Genomic DNA, 20,350 nt, shown 5'->3' with positions numbered 1-20,350 from the left:
ATTGTTTCTATGATCTGTTGTTTAACCCACTCATTCTTTAGCATTAGATTATTTAGTTTCCAATTAATTTTTAGTCTCTTTCCATGGCCCTCTATTACACATAATTTGTATTGCATCATGATCTAAAAAGGATGCATTTTATATTTAATATTTCTACCTTTATGCCTTGGATTGTGAGGTTTTTATGCCCTAGTACATAATCAGTTTTTGTGTAGGTGCCATGTAACACTGAGGTATATTCCTTTCTATCCCTATTCAGTTTTCTTCAAAGGTTTATTATATCTTTTTCTAAAATTCTATTCACCTCCTTAACTTCTTTCTTGTTTATTTTGTAGTTAGATTTATCTAATTCTGAGAGGGGAAAATTGAGGTTCCCCCACTAGTTTAGATTTACTGTCTATTTCCTCCTGTAACTCACGTAACTTCTTTAAGAATTTGGATGCTATACCACTTGGTACGTATATGTTGAGTATTGCTGTTACTTCATTGTCTGTGATACCTTTTAGCAAAATGTATGTTTAGTTCCTTATCTCTTTTGATTGGATCAGTTTTGGCTTTTACTTTGTCTGAAATCATGATTGCTACCCCTGCTTTTTATACTTCAGCTGAAGCATGATAGATTCAGCTCTAGACCTCTTACCTTTACTCTTTATGTTTCAACTTTATGTCTTGTAAACAACATATAGTAGGATTCTAGTTTTTAATCCACTCTGCTATCCTCTTCTGTTTTATGGGAGAGCTCATCCCATTCACATTCACAGTTATGATTGCTATGTATTTTCTTCATCTTACTTTTCCTCCTATTTATCTTTCTCTCTCTCCTTTCACCCTTTCCCTCTCCACCAGTGTTTTGCTTCTGACCATCACTTTCCCCAATCTGACCTCCTATCAGTTCTCCCTACATTCTTTTATCATCCTTCCCTCCTAATTCCCTAAGGGGTAAGATAGATTTCTCTAACCAAATGAGTGTTAATGTTATTCCCTCTTCGAGCCAATTCCAATAACAATAAGGTTCAAGCATTGCCTGCTACACCCCCTCTCTCCCATTTTTCCTCTACTGTAGCAGGTCTCTCCTTGTCTCTTTACGTGAGATATTTTAACCCATTCTCCCTCTCTCTTCCCTCTTCTCCCAATGCAATCCTCTTTCTCATCCTTTAATTTTGTGTCTTTGGGTATATCCCATCATAGCCAACTTATACCTGTGAACTCTGTCTATGTATACTCCTTCTAAGTACCCTAATAATGATCAAGTTCTTAAGAATTACAAGAATCATCTTCACATATAGGAAGGTGGTAAACAGTTTAACCTTGTTGAATCTTTCCAGTTTACTTCTTTATGCTTCTCTTGAGTCTTGTGGTTGAAAATCAGATTTTCTATTCAGCTCTGGTCTTCAGGAATGCTTAAAAATCCTATTTCATTGAACATCCATTCCTTCCCACCACCCCTCAAAGGAATATACTCATTTTTGTTGGGTAGGTGATTCTTGGTTGTAATTCTAGCTCCTTTACCTTCCAGAATATCATATTCCAAGACCTCTGAATCTTTAATGTAGAAATTGCTAAGTCCTGTGTAATCCTGACTATGGCTCCACAGTATTTTAATGGTTTCTTTCGGGCTGCTTGTAGTACTTTCTTCTTCACCTGGGAGCTCTGGAATTTGTCTATAATATTCCTGGGAATGTTCATTTTGGTATCTCTTTCAAGAGGTTACTAGCAGACTTTTTTCAATTTCTATTATACCTTCTGGTTGTAGGATATCAGGGAAGTTTTCCTTGATAATTTCTTAAAATATAATGTCCAGGGTGGCGGAGCCAAGATGGTGGCTGGAAAAGAGGGACTTGCATGAGCACCCTGCCAAGTCCCTCCAAAAACCTATAAAAATGGCTCTGAACAAATTCTAGAACTGCAGAACCCATAAAATAGCAGAGAGAAGCAGGGCCCCAGCCCAGGACAGCCTGGATGGTCGCTGGGTAAGGTCTATTGAGCACAGAGCTGGGAGTGGAGGGGAGCAGAGGCCAGCGTGGGCAGCAGCAGGACCAACCAGGCCAGGAGCCCTGAATCAGTGAGCTGAGGCAGTTACCAGACTTCTCAACCCACAAACACCAAAGACAACAGAGAAGGTTAGTGGGAAAAGCTGCAGGGAGTGAAAGGAGTTCGAAGTTCGGTCCACCGCCCTGGGGGAGTGGAGGTGGTACAGCTACAGAACTACAACTGCAGTTGCTTCCAGCCCCAGGCCCACTTGGTAGGAGGAATTAAGTGGCAGATCAGAGGGGGAGTCTGCTTAAGATCTGATTCCCGGTTAGGGGTTGGCAGTTCTTGGGGGAGGAGGAGTACTGGTGTGGCAGAGCCGGCTGTATAGAAATAGCTCTGAAAACAACAGCACAACCCCTCAAGCTTGGAACAAAGTACTCTTTACTCTACAAGCAGTCATACCCTGACGAAAAACTCAAGGGTCAAGTAAGTTGGCTGGAAACATGGCCAGGCAGCGAAAACAGACTCAGATTCAGTCTCAGACTTTGGAATCTTTCTTTGGTGACAAAGAAGACCAAAACATACAACCAGAAGAAGTCAACAAAGTCAAAGAGCCTACCTCAAAAGTCTCCAAGAAAAACATGAATGGGTCTCAGGCCATGGAAGAGCTCAAAAAGGATTTGGAAAAGCAAGTAAGAGAAGTAGAGGAAAAATTGGGAAGAGAAATGAGAATGATGCAAGAAAACCATGAAAAACAAGTCAATGACTTGCTAAAGGAGACCCAAAGAAATATTGAAAAAAATACTGAAGAAAACAACACCTTAGAAAATAGACTAACTCAAATGGCAAAAGAGCTCCAAAAGGCCAATGAGGAGAAGAATGCCTTGAAAGGCAGAATTAGCCAAATGGAAAAGAAGGTCCAAAAGACCACTGAAGAAAATACCACCTTAAAAATTAGATTGGAGCAAGTGGAAGCTAGTGACTTTATGAGAAATCAAGATATTATAAAACAGAAACAAAGGAATGAAAAAGTGGAAGACAATGTGAAATACCTCATTGTAAAAACTGCTGATCTGGAAAATAGATCCAGGAGAGATAATTTAAAAATTATTGAACTACCTGAAAGCCATGATCAAAAAAAGAGCCTAGATGTCATCTTTCAAGAAATTATCAAGGAGAACTGCCCTTAAATTCTAGAGCCACAGGGTAAAATAGAAATTGAAAGAATTCTCCAATTGCCTATTGAAAAAGATCCCAAAAAGAAAACTCCTAGGAATATTGTTGCCAAATTCCAGAGCTCCCAGATCAAGGAGAAAATACTGCAAGCAGCCAGAAAGAAACAATTTGAGTATTGTGGAAACACAATCAGATAACACAAGATCTAGCAGCTTCTACATTAAGGGATCAAAGGGCTTGTAATATGATATTCTGGAGGTCAATGGAGCTAGGATTAAAACCAAGAATCACCTACCCAGCAAAACTGAGTATAATGCTCCAAGGCAAAATATGGATTTCCAATAAAATAGAGGACTTTCAAGCTTTCTCAGTAAAAAGACCAGAGCTGAATAGAAAATTTGACTTTCAAACACAAGAATCAAGAGAAGAATGAAAAGAAAACTCCCAGAGAGGAGGCTCCATATCACAACACAGATACCTTGAGGATTGATTCCCCAGTGCCCTCAAATATATCACCTTCAGTACAGACCTTCTCTGTGCCTTCTTGGACTGAGCCCAGCTGCTTTTTCCCATCTTGGGTTTCTTCATTGTCATACTTATTTCCTCAGGAAGCCTTTGGGCTCTGCACTGGACTGAATGTGCTCCTTAAGGAAGAGGAAGACCCCTGTTTTAAATTTTAAAAGTAATTTGTTCTTCTGAGGATTCTTACTCTTCAAGAGGGATGCACTAGTTTTAAGTTGGGATTCATACTCCTAGAGGACAAGGAACCAATCTGTTAACGATTCACTCCATACTTTGCTTATCATTGCACCAAGGACAGCACCATATGACCTTAAATACTTTTGATGATAAAAATGTTAGTCTGCCACTTTTGCAGAATGCTCTCCAAAGAATCACTCTCTTTTCCTCTCCTTCGTGGGGAAAAACAAAACAAAACATGTTACCTATGAGTTTTCCATGCAATTTATCAAGTCCTAGTGCAAAAAATCCCCTAATTCTTAGCACAGAGTAACATTAGAGCCATTAGAAGGTCCCCTAACAGTTTGACTCTGCTCCTCTTTCCAGCAGCATATTCCTGACACAGCTATGACTTAAAGGAACTCTGTGGAGTTGTTCTTCCCTCTTATGAGGTGGCTACAGTGCTAGACTTGGAGTGAGAAACACCTGAGTTCAAATCCTGTTTGACACTTGCTAGCTATGTGACCCTGGAAAGTCACTTAACTTGTTTTAGACTTAGTGTTTTCATCTGTAAAATGGAGATGATAATAGCACCTATCCCACAGGGTTGTTGAAAGGATAAAGTGATACATGAATTCTAGCTATTATTAATATTGAATAGATTTTCTTAACTGTAGGAGCAGTTGTTTTGGAAGAAGTCAAGGAGGAGAGTAAAATCCTGAGGGATGACACTTAATCCATTACATTTATAGAACACTAAATGATACCCTAGTGACATATGAAACAGTTACTGTTCCTTCAAAAACACCAAACTTACTATTGGGGACTGATCTGGGTACCAGGGATCATGTGACTCAGTAAATGCTAATTGATAATATAGGGGTTAAATACCTAGTTATATGCCATAGTGTTTTTAAAAAATTTTTTCTAAGATGTTTTAGCGATGTCTTTTTTATACCATATTTTTTTTTATGTTAGAATTTTATTTGGAATTTTAAACAATATTTAGAATACTACAAGACAGAATACACCTAGATGAAATAAACATTTTAAGGAAAAAAATATAATGTCCAGGCTCTTTTTTTTCCAGGCTGTTTTCTTTATCATGATTTTCAGGTAGTCTAATAATTCTTGAATTCATTCTCCTGAATCTGTGTTCCAGGTCAGTTGTTTTTCAAATGAGATATTTCACCTTTTTTCTATTTTTTTTTCATTCTTTTGATTTTGTTTTATTGTTTCTTCATGTCTTATGCAGTAATTAGCTTCCACTTGCCCAATTCTGATTTTTAAGGAATTTTTTCTTCAGTGAGTTTTTGTACTTTCTTTTAGATTTAGCCACTTCTTTTTAAGGAGTTGTTTTCTTCAGTGAATTTTTGTACATCTTTTTTTTATATATATAGTTTTGTGCTTCCTTTACCTAGCCGTTGACTCTTTTTATTATTTTCTTGCATCATTCTCATTTCTTTTCCCAATTTTCCTTCTACTTCTCTGATTTAATTTTAAAAATCCTTTTTGAGCTTTTCTAAGGCGTTCTTTATGGGCCTGTGATCAATTCTTCTTTTTCTTTGAGGTTTTCATATGTAGCCATTCTGACATTGTTGTCCTCTTCAAGTTTGTGTTTTCATCTTCCCTGTCATCATAGTATCTTTCTCTGGTCAGGTTTGTGTTTGTTTGTTTGTTTTTTGCTCATTTTTCTAGACTATTTCTTGACTTAATTTTATGTTAAAGTTGGGCTGTCCTCCTGGGGTAGAGGGTACATTGTCCCAAGATTCAGGCTTTTCATGCTGCTGTCTTCAGAGTTAATTTTGGGGACCTGTAATTTTTTGGTTTTTCCAAGATGGTAAGGTCTAAGGAGAGGTGTGATCATTGCTCCCCTTGCCTATGCTCTTGTCTGTGAGCAACCTTAAGCACTCTGCTTAGGATCCCCACTCCCCTACAGCCACATACTCTAGTGTGTTGTGCTCCTCCTCACCCTGGGACTGTAACCTGGATCCTCATCTGGGCAATGCAACAGATTCCTGCACCCAGTGCCAACAAAATTTCCCCTGTAATCTGCTCCTAACCAGTTGTCTGGCCTCCTTCCAGTCTCTGGGCTGAGAGCTTCAGGAGTCACTGCTGCAGATTCAATTGCTCCCAAGATCTGCACTGGTCTGGTGGGGTGATGCCTCGCTAGTGGTTTGCACTGAGGGGGCTTAGGCCTCACTGTTGGCTTGCATCAGGGTGGGCAATCTCACTGCTGCCTTGCTGGCTGCCAGACCACCTGCTCTGGAGTGCACTCCGCTCTCACCTCTGTGAGACAAAACTTTCTTATCAACTTTCTAAGTTGTCTTGGGCTAGAAAATTGTTTCACTCTGTCCTTTTCTAGGTTCTGCCACTTCAGAGTTTGTTTTGAGAAGTTATATGAAAGTTGGTGGAGGGGAATTTGGAAGAGCTCAGTCGAGTTCCTGTCTTACTTTGCTATCTTGGCTCCCAGCCCTTTCCAACCTTTTTATATATCATTCTCCTTCCCACACTCTGCAGTCTGGCCAAACTGATCTTCTTCACAATACTCTTCACACATAATAGTCTATCTCCCATCTTTATCCTGTCTATAGCTTATGTCTTTAATGCACTCATTCCTCACTTTTTTCTCTTGGAATCCATTGTTTCCTTCAAAACTCTGTTCAGTGGACACCTTACACATACCAAAAATTTATTTTTATTTACTTTTTTACATTTTTTGTATAGTCTTATGAAGGTATATGTTGTCTATCCAAATAGAATGTAAGTTCTTTGAGAACAAGGGCTGTTTAATTTTTGTCTTTTATCTCTAGTGCCCAAGTCGTAACAGGTGTTTAATTGCATGTTTATTGATAGTTTCATTGATTGAGGATCATCCAGCTGCAGTATACTAAGATGTATGGTATGAGTTCTGGGTCTCAATCCATTTTCTACTAAATTGGTAACTAATTTTCCCAAATCCATTTGTTAAATAATTAATCCTTTCCCTTGTTTTTATTTTCTTTAGGTTTATCAAAAACTAATCTCGTACATTTTTAGTTTTATAGTTTGCTGTATGAAGGATAGAGTACTGAACTTGGAATCAGGAAGACTCACATCCTGCCTCAGATACTGAATGAGATGTGTGACCCTGGGCAAGTCACTTCTTTGTGCTTCAGTTTTCTCATCTATGACATGAGAGGGTTGGATTCACTGACCTTTAAGGTCCCTTTCAGTTCTAAATCTATGACCATCTATGAGCTATTGAACAAGTTGTCTGTTTTTGGCCTAGAACCTTAGGGGTTTTTGATAATCACTTTATAATGCATGTTAAAGTCTGGAAGAAGTACAATGCTGCCTTCATCAGTTAATTTTTTTCCAGTATGTCCTTTGTTATTCCTATTGGGGTTTTTTTCATGTAAATTTGTTATGATTTTATCCAGTTCTATGAAGAATTGTTCCTATGAGAGACAGCCTGACAGTGGATAAAGAGATGGCCTCAGAGTCAGAAAAACTTTGTTTCAAGTCCCATTTCTAATATATACCCACTATATGATCTTGGGCAAGTCAGTGCCCTGGGTAATGCTCTAAGATTATAAATTTGCTGCTTGGCATGATGATCCATGCCTGTAGTCCCTGCTGCTGGGAAGATTGAGGCTGATGGTGGATTGTTTGGGTTCTAAGCTGTATTGGCACTGAAGTCCACATCAAAGCAATGAGCCCCTTCACAGTAGAGAGCTGCCAGGCTGCCAAACAAGGGACGAAAGGTCCCAGGTTGAAAAAAGGGAGCAAGTTAAAGCTTTTTTGCTTATCTTTATTGAGATTGGGACCATGAGTGGCCACTGCATTTTCAGCAAAGGAGAGATGTGGAGATTGTCTTAGGGGTCAGGGGGAGACTGTAAAGTGGAGAATAATGGCTGACTACATAATTAAATCACAGGTCCAGATACCCCATCCCCACCTTCAGAAAAGAAGAAACCCTTTGGTATTCAGATTAGTATTGTATTCATTACATATATAAATTGATATTTATAGTATTACCATTTCTACTATATTTAAATTGTTGTGATATTCCAATAACACAAATAAAGTGCTTTGCAAATCTTAAAGCAATGTATTAATGCTAGCTATCATTATTATTTGTCTGACCCATCCATTAAATGTGCCTCTTACATATGTATTTTAATTATTATTGTTTTATAATTTTCCTCATATAGGTTATTTGTAGATTAATTGATGGTTTTGTTAACGTAACTGAAATGTCTTTTTATGGCATTTTCTTATCTTTATTGCTAACAATGATTCTTGTATGTTAATCTTGTGTCTTGTGGCCTTGGTTGAACTCAATTATAGTTCTAATTTTCTGGTTGATACTATTTAATTTTTCGTATACTAATGTTCTCTTAATTGCCAAATCTAATATCCTCTTCTCAGTTCTCATCCTTCTTAGCTCTCTGCAGTATTTGACGCTGTTGATCCCCTTTCTCCTCCTGGATATTCTGTCCTCTCGGGGTTTTTGTGATGTTGTTCTGTCTCAATTCCCTTCTTACCTATCTGACCTTCTCAGTCTCTTCAGTCTCCTTTGCTCTTTCCTGGGCTCTCTTCTCAATATCCTCTTACTAAGTGACCTCACCAGTACTCATAGATTTACTTATCATCTCTACATAGGTGATTTACTGATCCGACCCTACATCCTGAAGTCTGGTCCAGCTTTCTCTGTTGATTATTAAACATTTCCACCTGCGTGTCCCACTGATACTTCCAACTTATTATGTCCATCTTTACCGCGTGCAGTGTGTGATCCATCCCTCCTAAACCCAGTGGTTTCTTCTCAGTTTTTCTCTTGCTTGATTTTTATTATAGCCTTTGACATTATTGGCCCACCCCCTTTTTCAGGTGTTCTCCCCTCCCTTGGCTTCCATGTCTTTCATTTCTTGGTTTTTCTACTATTTCTTTTTTATCTCTTTTTCTGCTCCTGCTCACACACAATAAATGTGAACATCCAAGAATCTGCCACAGTCCTTTTTCTTTTCTATAAAGTCTCCATTATTGATCTCATCAACTCCCTTGGATTCAGTTATCTCTATACAGATGACTTTCAAATCCATATTGCCAGCCCTCCTCACTCTGTTAAATTTCAGCCCTATATCCCCCACTGCCTGTTGGCTATCTCGTAGATTTCCTATAGGCGTTTCAAATTCAGTCATAAACAAAACTCATTATTTTCTCCCAAACCACACCTCCTCCAAACTTCCCTATTTCTATTGAGGACAATTCATTCATTCAAGTACACAAAGATTCACAACTTGCATTGTTTCTCTTCATTATTTCCATAGCTTGACAGTTGCTGTCTTCTTGATTCTACCTCCACATCTCTCACGCCTGTTTTTCCCCTTACATGCCCACCATCACAGTTCAGGTAGGCCATCATTACCTATAGCCTGTACTATCGCAATATCATTTTAATTGGCCTCCTTGCCTCACATCTTTCTGCTTTCCAGTGCTTCACTTATTCTCCCTCCTAGTCAAACTGACGTAATATTTGTTTCTCATTCGTTGGATTTCATCTCCCTAGCCCTGCCATTTGGAATTCTTATCTCCCCTAACAGTAAAGGTCAGGTGCCATCTCCTACAAGTAATCTATACCGTTCCTCTCTTTCAAAGAACGCGCACTCTTTGAGGGCAGGGACCATGTCTGTTATGTCTGCTTAGCACAATGCCTTTCACATAGTAGCATTTTGATCATTTTTGCTGAATTTAATTGAATAACACAAAACCAGGATTAGGACCACAGTGCTTTGACTAATGATCCAGTTCTCCTTCCACTGTACTACTCTGGGTTCTTAGATTTACATAATATAATTACTTTGCTTCAGTGGTTTAAAGTTTTAGCTTTCTCAATGAGATTTCCTATCACTCAAAACAAGTCCGCCTATCTACATAGGAAACGCTAAGTAGTTCAAAAGTATATATTTTCCAAAGAGTGATGTGCGGCTGGATATAAGGCTAGACAGATACTCCTCGTATCTTAAACAGATACAAAGCCCAGAATTCACTAAGATTGTTAATGCTTGAATTAGAACAAGCTAAATAAGTTATAGTTTAGGTAATCACATTATGGGATTAGGAATAGGGACTAGACTTGTGATTTTATTACTACAAAGAACGCTCAGATGAGAAAGCTTCTACACATTCGGGTGGCCACCATCTCTACAACTTAGAGTCTTATCAGGCCATTCTACTTTTGGATGGCTTTAGTTCAGTGGTCAGTCATGTCTGACTCTTCTTGATCCCATTTGGGGTTTTCTTGGCAAAAATACTGGAGTTGTTTGCCATTTTATTCTCTAGCTCGTTTTTGAGATGAAGACCCTGAGGCAAACAGGGTAAAGTGACTTGCCCAGAATCACACAGCTAGTAAGTATCTGAGCTCAGATTTGAACTTAAGTTTTCCTGACTCCAGGTCTGGTGTTCTATCCATTGTGTCACCTAGGTATCCCCATTTGTATAGCTTTAATTATTAGGAAGTGTTTCTTTACATCGTGCCTATATCTACCTCTCAATGACTCATACCCATTATTTATAATTCTTTGCTTTAAGCAAAACAAATCTAACACTTGTTCTACATGATAATTATTCAAATGGCTAAAGATAGCTAACACACTTTCCCTAAGTCTTACCTTCTCCATACCAAAGATCCTCAATAAATATCATGTCACATGATTTCAAGGCCTTTCACCATCGTGGTCACCCTCTTTTGGATATTCATTAGCTTATCATTGTCCTTTCCAAAATTTGGTTCTTGGAAATGAGTATATTACTCCAGATGTAGTCTGACCAGAGCAGAGTATATCAAGATTATTACCTCAATAGCCATTTATACCATGCCTTTCTAAATGCAACCAAAGATTGTCTTAACTTTATTACTAACCATATCACACCATGTAGTACAGTAAAACCCCTACGCCTTTGCCCACGAACTGTCACATTATGGCTGTTCAATTGTGAGCTCATATAGTTGGTTTTTTGACCTCAAGTGTATGATATTACATTTATTTATAACCCAAAAGTCTAGCCTGTCAAGTTCTATTTCAGTGTTGACTGTATTATCTAGTATGTTGGTTGTCCCCTCTAGCTTTGTGTTAGCTGAAAATAAAATAAGCATGTCACCTATACTTTCAGGTCACTATTAAAAATATTAAAGATCTTGGGTTGATCCATTAGAGGCCCCCTCCAAGATGATAACAAACCACTAATGAATACTTTATGAGTCCAGTCAAATCTATATAACTCTGATATTGATTGCCATTCCTCTCTCCAGATTGTTCATAAGGGACAGGATTAAAGACTGTCTTTACTAAAATCTAGGTAAACTATACAGCATTTTCCAGATCCATCAGTCTAGTAACACTGTCAAAGAAACTGGAATAGCTTAAGATCATGGGATCCTAGATGGAGAGCTAGAAGTGACCTCAAGGTTATCTAGTTCAACTCATTTTATTGATGAGGAAAATGAGACCTTTAGGGGAATTTTCCCGTGCTCACAGGCAGTAATCATCAGTTCTTCTCACTCCAGAGTCATTGTGATTTCCAATGTGCCATTCTATCTTTCTGATTTTATAATCACCATTCCCTTTCCTGAGTGTTCATGAGTCGCCTATTAATAATATATTCTAGAGTTTTTCCAGTCAGACTCCACTCTCTTCCCTTTTTGTATATTTGCCCTTTTGTAATCTATTCTATTCCCCAGGATCTTTCACAGATCAGTGATTGGCTCAGCAACCATATCTACAGATTTTTACAGTGCCTTTAGAGGTAAAGTACTTTAGTACTTTAAGATGTAAAGTCATCTAAGTCTGGTGATTTGAACTCCTCAAAGAACGCTAACAATAACAATAACAATAATAATGATGCTGATGATAGCAGCTAATACGTATATAGCGCCTAGTGTGTACCAGGCATTGTGCTAAGCACTTTACAATTTTTATCTCATTTGATCTTCTCAACAACCCTGGGAAGGAGGTTCTATCCACCTTTTTCAAATGAGGAAACTGGGGCAGACATAGGTTAAGTGCTTTGCCCAGGGTAACACAGCTAATGCGTGTCTAAGTTCAGATTTGAACTCAGATCTTCCCAACTCCAGGCCCCGCATCCTATCTACTGCACCACCTAGTTGCCCACTAGCTGTACGCTAAGTACCTTCCTACTAGCTCTCTACTTATCGTGGATTTCTGTTCCGCCTCAGCCATTTATATTCTGTCCTTTCAGGTACAAAGATCAAGATCTCAAATTCAAGTCTTAATATTTCCCCCCAAACTCATCTCTCCTCCACACTTCCTTATTTTTGTGGTGACTAGACCTCTCCATCTAGTTGCTCAGGTTCTCAACTTTGGAGTTATCTTTTTACACCTAACTATCCGTCACACTAAATCTTAGTGATTCTGTTTCTATAACATCTCTTGCATCTGTGCCCTTCTCTCTACTCATACAACTTCTACCCTAGTTTAGGATTTTTTTTTACCTCTTGCATGAAGTATTGCAGTAGCCACCTAAGTAACCTCCCTGCTTCAGTCTGTACCTCTCTCCAAAGCAATAATGTTCCTACAATATGGATCTGACAAATGAGGGTGGTGTCAGTGTCAGAAGAGAGAAGGGTACTTATACCAGATAAGGGATGAGAGAGAGTGAAGAGTCCAGGATGGCTTCTATGTGGTGAGCCTGAGGGAATTGGAGAAGGGTGTTGCCCTTTAGAGTAACAAGGAATTTAAGAGAGGAGGAAGATTTAAGGGGGAAGATGATGAGTTTAGTTTTAGGCATGTTGAGTTTAAGATGTCCACTGAACATCCTGTTCAAGATGTCTGAGAGACAGTTGGAGATGCAAGGTTAAAAGCCAGCAGAGAAGTTAGGGCAGGATAGGGAGATTTGAGAATCATCAGCATAGAGATGATAATTAATTCCATGAAAGCTAATGAGATTAGCAAGTGAAGTAATTGAATAGAAGAGGGCCCATGATAGAGACATGTGTGAGTTCTACAGTTAAAGGGTGTGACCTGGATGAAGATCTAGCAAAGTAGACAGAGAAGGAATGGTGTAATAGGTAGGAGGAGAATTAGGAGAGAGCTGTGTCCTGAAAACTTAGAGAAAAGAGAGTATCAAGGAGGAGAGAGTGATCAACAGTATCAAATGCAACAGAGAGGTCAAGGAGAATTATGATTTAGAAAAGACCATTGGATTTGGTGATTAAGAGTTCATTTAGAAAAACATCAGTTGCTCATGGTTAAGCTGAGCTAATAAAAAATGACAATTTTACCTAAATTAATTTACTTATTCAGCACCATACCAATCAAACTACCAAAAAATGATTTTACAGAGCTGGATAAAATAATAACAAAATTCATCTGGAAGAACAAAAGGTCCAGAATATCTAGGGAATTAATGAAAAGAAATGCTAAAGAAGGTGGCCTAGCCATACCAGATATTAAACTGTACTATAAAGCAGCAGTCATCAAAACTACTTGGTACTGGCTAAGAAATAGAGTGGTGGATCAGTGGCATAGGTTAGGTACACAAGACACAGTAGTCAATGACTATAGCAATCTACTCTTTGATAAACCCAAAGAATCCAGCTTCTGGGCTAGGAATTCTCTATTTCACAAAAACTGCTGGGAAAACTGGAAAATGGTAGGGCAGAAACTGGGCATAGATCAATATCTTACACCATATACCAAAATAAAGTCAAAATAAGTTCATGATCTAGGAATAAAGGCTGATACTATAAGCAATTTGGGAGAGCAAGGAATAGTTTACCTGTCAGATTTATGAGAAAAGAAAGAATTCATGACCCAACAGGAGATAGAGAGCATTACAAAATGCAAAATGGATAATTATGATTCTGTTAAATTTAAAAGGTTTTGTATAAACAAAGCCAATGCAACAAAGATTAGGAGGGAAGCAGAAAATTGGGAGAAAACCTTTACAATCAGTATCTCTGATAAAGGCCTCATCTCTAAAATATACACAGAACTGAGCCAAATTTATAGGAATACAAGTCATTCCCCATTTGAGAAATGGTCAAAGGATATGAACAGGCAGTTTTCAGAGGAAGAAATTAAAGATATCTATAGACATATGAAAAAATGCTCAAAATCACTGCTGATTAGAGAAATGCAAATCAAAACAACTCTTACGTACCACATCAGAATGGCTAAGATGACAAAGCAGGAAAATGATAAATGCTGGAGAGGATGTGTGAAAATTGGAACACAGTTACATTGCTGGTGGAGTTGTGGACTGATCTAGCCATTCTGGAGAGCAATTTGGAACTATGCCCACCGGGCTATAACGATGTGCATACCCTTTGACCCAGCAATACCACTTCTAGGGCTGTATCCAAAAGAGATCACACAAGGGGGAGAGGGACCCATATGTACAAAAACATTTATAGCAGCTATTTCTGTGGTAGCAAAGAATTGGAAATCGAGGGGATGCCCATCAATTGGGGAATGGCTGAACAAGTTGTGGTATATAAAGGTAATGGAATACTGTTGTGCCATAAGAAATGGGGAAGATAACGGACTTCATAATAACCTGGAAAAACCTACATGATATAATGCTAAGTGAGCAGAGCAGAACTAGGAAAACATTATACCCAACCACAGATATATGGATTCTGTGATGACTAACCCTGATAGACTTGGCTCTTCTCAGCAATACAAGGTTCAAAGACAATTCCAAAAGACTCATGATGGAGACAGCTAGCTACATCCAGAGAAAGAACTATGAAGTCTGAATGCAGATTGAGGCAAACTATTTGCTCTCCTTTTTTTCTTTTGTTTTTTTTTTTCTCTTTTTGGGTTTTTTTTTGTTTTGTTTCTTCTTTCTCATGATTCATTCCATTGGTCATAATTCGTCTTTACAACTTGACTAGTGTGTAAATAGGTTTAATGCGAAGTTATACGTAGAAGATGTATTGGATCCCATGCTGTCTTGGGGAGGGGGGGAGGGGAGGAAGAAAATCTGGAACTCAAAATCATGCGGAACTAAGTGTTGTAAACTAAAAATAAAAATCTTAATTTAAAAAAAGAGTTAATTTAGTAACATTAGAGAGAGTAGTTTTAGTGGAATAATGAAATCAAAAGCCAGATTATTAAAAAATTAAGAAGAAATTGAGAGGAGATAAAGTAGAGAAACATATTCTAGAAGGCCTTTTCAAGGAGTTTAGCCACAAATAGTAGAAGAGATATAGCATGATAGTGGGGATAGAAGGAACAAATAAGCGTTTTCTTAAGGTTGGGAAAACATGGACATGTTTTTGTAGTAGAAAATGAGCCGAGAGAGAGAGAGAGAGAGAGAGAGAGAGAGAGAGAGAGAGAGAGAAAGAAAGAGAAAGAAATGTGTGTGTGTGTGTATTGAAGATAAGTGAAAGAGTTAGAGGGAATCTCTTGGAGGAGACAGATGGAATTAAATTGCTTGTGTAGGAAGAGGAGTTAGCTTTGATAAGGAGTAAGACCACCTCTTAGTGTGAAACTGGTGGAGGAGATAGTCATGGAAAGTATCTGACTCACATGAGATGAGGAAGAGGGAGTTCATAGCAAATACCTTTAATTTTTTCTGTAGAATATGAGGCAAGGTTCTCAGCTGGAGGTCTGTAGACAACAGAGGCCATGATTTTGATTGGGGGGTAGATATGAATAACATAAACCTCAGGGGAGGAAAGGTTATTGAGTGATGGAGGTAGGAGAAAACTGTAGAAGTGGCAATGGAGAGAAAGAAGTATTTCTAACTCCTCTGCCTCAACCAGTTAGCTGAGAGGAATAAATGAAGATGCAGCCACCACTGAAAAAAGTGGCCAGGGAAACTCTATCATCAGGGGGAGCCAGGCTTCAGGGATAGTTAGAAGAATGGGAGGAATGGGAGAGGAAAAGATTTAGGATGAAGTAACATTTGTTGCCTACTGAACAGGCGGGAGGGGTGTTTGGTTGAAAATTTGGGGTATGAGGGTTGAGGGGGATGGGAATAAGGAATTGGGTGGTGGGTGGTGGGGGATAGGGTTTGGATGATGACCTGTAGGACTTCAGAATCATTGGAATATATAGGATATGACCAGATATGAACATGTTCATTGAGTGGAAGGCACCACTCATCTTCCCAGAGGAGGCTGGAGACAAGAGTAGCATTAGATTGAAGGTAGATAGTCAGATACTCTTTTCTGGTGAGAGGCCCATTTCACTACTGCTCTTCCCTTCAAAGGATCTGTATATGTGTGTGTATGCATATACATATACGACGCACATATATACACATATCACAGATGTGTGTATGCATACATGTGTATGTATATTCTCCCTCTGTTCACTTTAAGCTTTATGAGAGCAAGTGTTTCATTTTGTCTATCGAATCCCCAGAACCTAGCACAATTCCCGTCATGGAACAAGAGCTTAATAAATATTTATTGATTGATTGACTTCATTAATGCCATGTTGTAGGAGCATGGGATGATGGCATTCAGAGTCTATTTTACATAAGAGAAACCTGAGCCTCACAGAGATTAAGGAGCTTCTTCACATTTATACAGATTATTTACTTATTACCTTAGGACTTTAGGTAATTCACTTAACTTCTCTGACCTCTGTTTCTCATCTGTAAAATGAGGGGGTTGGACAGGGGCTCTAAATCTACTCCCAGCTCTGAATCTCTAATCCTGTGGTTCTAAATCCATAGGGCCAGGATTGGAACTGTCCTGACTGGGTTTAGTGGGATGTCTACCACTGCGAACTGCTCTATAGATGTAGCATATACTTAAACACTTTAAATTGAAAGATAAGGTGAAGGATTGTTCTCTCATTATTCTGCTAATGATAGCTAACATTTATATAGTGCTTTGAGGTTTGCAAAGCACTTTACCTGTATTACCTCATTTGATCCCCACAACTACCCTCTGAGGTAGGTGCTATTATTATCCCCATTTTACAGATGAGGAAACTGAGGCACCAGATTGCATAAGTAGTAAATGACTGAGGCATGATTAGAACTCAAGTTTTCCTGACTCAAGTCCTAATGCTTTGTCCCCTGGGCCACCTAACTATTTATTAATAATTCTTCATTAAATGTCAGATTTATCCAATTATTTTAATCTAACAATATACCATAGTACCTTTTATCATATCTATTAAGATGTGCCAATTAATGTAGGACATAGTATACCATAATAAAAATTAGTTAAAACATTAAATAAAGTGAAAAATGTAAAGTGCTTTGTAGAACATAAGGTGCTGTATAAACACAATTTGTGCATTTAATATAATGTACAGAAAGTAGAAGTTTTCATGGTCAGTAGCTAAGTGGAGTGCTGCTTAGGGGACACGAACTCCCTCATTTTTAAAGAATAATAAATAATAATATTTGACACTTAGGGGATTGAAAATCTAATTTAAATTTGACTGCATTCTTCATCTAAAAGAAAAAGAAAAAACTGGAAGCAAATGTGGAAGACATCAGAGCTATTTGGGAGGATTCTCAGCAAACCTTGTGTTTGTGGCAGGTGCCTTGGTCAGTAGCAGCTCAGATGAAGGAAAGCTGTTTAGTTAAGAAGAGATCTTGAGAAATGTAAATAGTTATAGCTTTCTTTTTGTCTCTAAAAGGAGAAGAGAATGAAAACCAAGAGCTGACCTGAGGGAAAAGAGTATTTAAAGCATTTTCTAAGGATTATCCAAAAAAAAAAAAAGCAATCATAGATAAGACTTTTATCTATGATAAAAAATAGATTAGGGAGAGCCTGCAGCTTGATTAAATTAAAGCACCCCTGGGTAGATCTGTAAAAGCCCTTTTACTCCAAAAGTAATATGAAATGAAGGAATGAAGGCTTTTCTCTTTAGAATAAATGATTAAAGAATAAGCACTGAAGTGTACTAATTGATAATAATTAAAGGATTAGTGGGTAGGTATGAAGTTGTATCTAGAGTTTTTTTGTATTTATTGATATAAATTTTGTGTTATAAATATAAAATAAAGATTGTTTTATATAATTATTAGTTTACAATTCTCATTGCAAAAACATAAACGAATGGAAATTCATGTTGTAGTTAACCAGTTTGACATCCACATAGAATTTCAGCTTTCAAAGATCCCCATAGCTAGTCTCCCTTTTACCTTTTCTGTCTTCTTCCACCTTATTCCTGCCCTCTAATACTCTCCGGTCCAGTAACACCGGCCTCTTTGCCATACCTTGCAGAACACACTCCATTTCCCAATTCAGTGGATTGCCCTTCCCGTGCCTAGAATTCTAAGTAGAACTCTCATTTCTGCCTTCCAGGGGTGATCAACTGAGTCAAAGACTGAAGAGAGATCAAATTAGTGAGGAAATAAGAGGGGAAAGGGATCTCACATTTGAGATTATTAGTAATTTGGAGAGTTTATTGGTATACAAGTTGTTGGAAAACAAGTATCATGTTGGGGTTGTAAGACTGTGAGAGGCTGAGGAGTTGAGTGAGTGAGTGGTGAGGAAGTGACTTTTTCCATCTAGTTGTCTATGAAAGGAAAGAGAAATGGGGATAAGTTTGAGAAGATGTCAGGGTCAAGCAAAGATTTTTCAAAGTATATTTTAGTTTTTTTAGGCGACAACAGCGTTCATATTCAACTCTCATAGACAATCAGTTGCCAGATGGTTTCATCATTCTCATCCAGCCTACTGCATTTCCACCGACTACGTGCTTGTACCACCCTTAATACCACCTCTGTGAGCTGTTACAGCAGTCCCTTCCCTAAATCATTTTTCTGCCTTTGCTCTTACTCTTCCAGTATACCACTGTACTACTGTCACAGTTACTTTTTTTACACATAGATAGACTCAAGTTACTGTTTCTGCCCCCAAAATCTTCATTGACTCCCTATTTCCTCCTTAATGTTCACATTTCTTTGTATCTTCCTGGGTACATAGCATAGTATTCTGTACACAGTAGGTACATAATATAAATGTTTCTTAATTAAGTGAAAGGATCCAAGTAAAGATAAAAGTGAAATTTTTAATTCCCAAGAAGAGGTTGTTCAGCCTGTGCTCAATGACCTCCAAAACCCCTTAAATTCCAACGTAGCCCATGCTATTTTGTGGAATGCCCACAGCTTTGTGAAAAGCTCAGTCTTAGCAGTGTTCAGCTGACAGCCACCCATATGGTTCAGTTTGAGCGGGGTAGAAAGGCCTGCTTTTCCTGAAATATCTTTTGACCACAATGTGTTAAAATCCAACCATAAGGAAGTCCTCTTAGATATTACCATACATCAGTGAAATCCCAGCTCCTGTCTATATCCTTATGCAGGCAAGTGTTGGGTGGGCACAGAGTGATGCTCAAAATTACTTAATGATTAATATATTTTATTGTTAAATTATTTGTTAAATGAAATGGGACGTGTTTATAACATTTTACATTAAAAATGAATGCTTTAGTGATTAATTTGAACTATAGTATCTCAAGAGTTAAAATAAACATTACTGAATAGGCTATGGAAAAACTTAGAGATATGTACTATATTGATGTGCAACTGCCTTATAGTAGTAGATTCCCCTTAACTTTTTTTTCTATAGGAGAATAGGTGCTGTTAGTTTCTGTTGCAGAAACTATCATAACAGCCGAGTTTATTTAGAGACATTTCTTCCTTTTTAAACCATTGTGATGGCAAGCCTTCCTTTGACCAAGAAGAGAAAATTTGACTAATTCTGTACATCAAGAGCACTTAATCCCATAATAACTCATTTATATTTCTTTATAGCTGAATAACAAATGATAGTCTATGTGTTGGGGGTTATTTGTTCATGTCATAGTTAATGCTTTATTTCAGAATGGTAAACCTAAAATCAATATATTTTATGAATAAAATCAATGATTCGTTACAGGATGCATATGGTCCGTATTCTTCTGATGAGTGCATCTCCTTGCCGGTCTATTCCAGTGCAGAGAGGGATCGTGTGGTGACTAATATTGATGTACCATGTGGGGGCAACCAAGACCAGTGGATTCAGTGTGGAGCGGCTTTATTTTTAAAAAATCAATAGCATGAAATCATAATAAATACTATCTTAGCAATAAACAAATTTAAGTATTTAAGCTTTTAAAAGTGTGGCTTGTCTAGTTTGGGAATGTTAATTTTAAATATTAGCACATAAGTAACATTTTTTATTGTAATGGGCTTTTCATTTTAATAGGAAGTAACAGCAAGCTGTACCTTGTGCAAAAAATAATTTAATAGAGTGAACGTTAAAATGAGAAGCTATGTCATGCATTGAAAAGAGTGGTATGGTTATTGTTAGATGTTCTTGTTTGTTAAATATTTAATATTTTCTGTTATGGAATTGAAAATAGTGAAAAAAGAATTTTAAATTCAATGCTGTATGTTCTTCAAATACTATGTTATAGTTGTTTAATAAAAGATGAGATAATTTTAATTTTTTTCAAGAACTATGAAATTCAGTACATACATACTCTTATGATAAACACCCAGCTGAAAATATCTACATATTAAATTAAAATTGATAATGTATGACCGTTAGCATTAGAAT

General features: G+C 37.7%; 1 protein-coding gene across 2 annotated transcripts in view; it reads left to right on the top strand.

Annotated features, from left to right (window-relative positions):
- DYNC2H1 (dynein cytoplasmic 2 heavy chain 1) overlaps nt 1–20,098 on the top strand; it is a 414,726-nt gene extending 394,628 nt beyond the window's left edge. For both annotated transcript variants that reach the window (XM_036745232.1, XM_036745230.1), the window contains one exon: nt 19,688–20,098. In XM_036745232.1, coding sequence (XP_036601127.1) covers nt 19,688–19,846 — 159 coding nt within the window. In that variant the 3' untranslated portion in view covers nt 19,847–20,098. The remainder of the gene's footprint in view (nt 1–19,687) is intronic.
- The last annotated feature ends 252 nt before the right edge of the window (nt 20,099–20,350 follow it).

This window comes from Trichosurus vulpecula, chromosome 2, assembly GCF_011100635.1.
Source record: "Trichosurus vulpecula isolate mTriVul1 chromosome 2, mTriVul1.pri, whole genome shotgun sequence".
In the NCBI taxonomy this organism is placed as follows: Eukaryota; Metazoa; Chordata; class Mammalia; order Diprotodontia; family Phalangeridae; genus Trichosurus; species Trichosurus vulpecula.
Note: the sequence above shows the minus strand (reverse complement) of the source record. Positions and strands in the feature narration are given on the sequence as shown.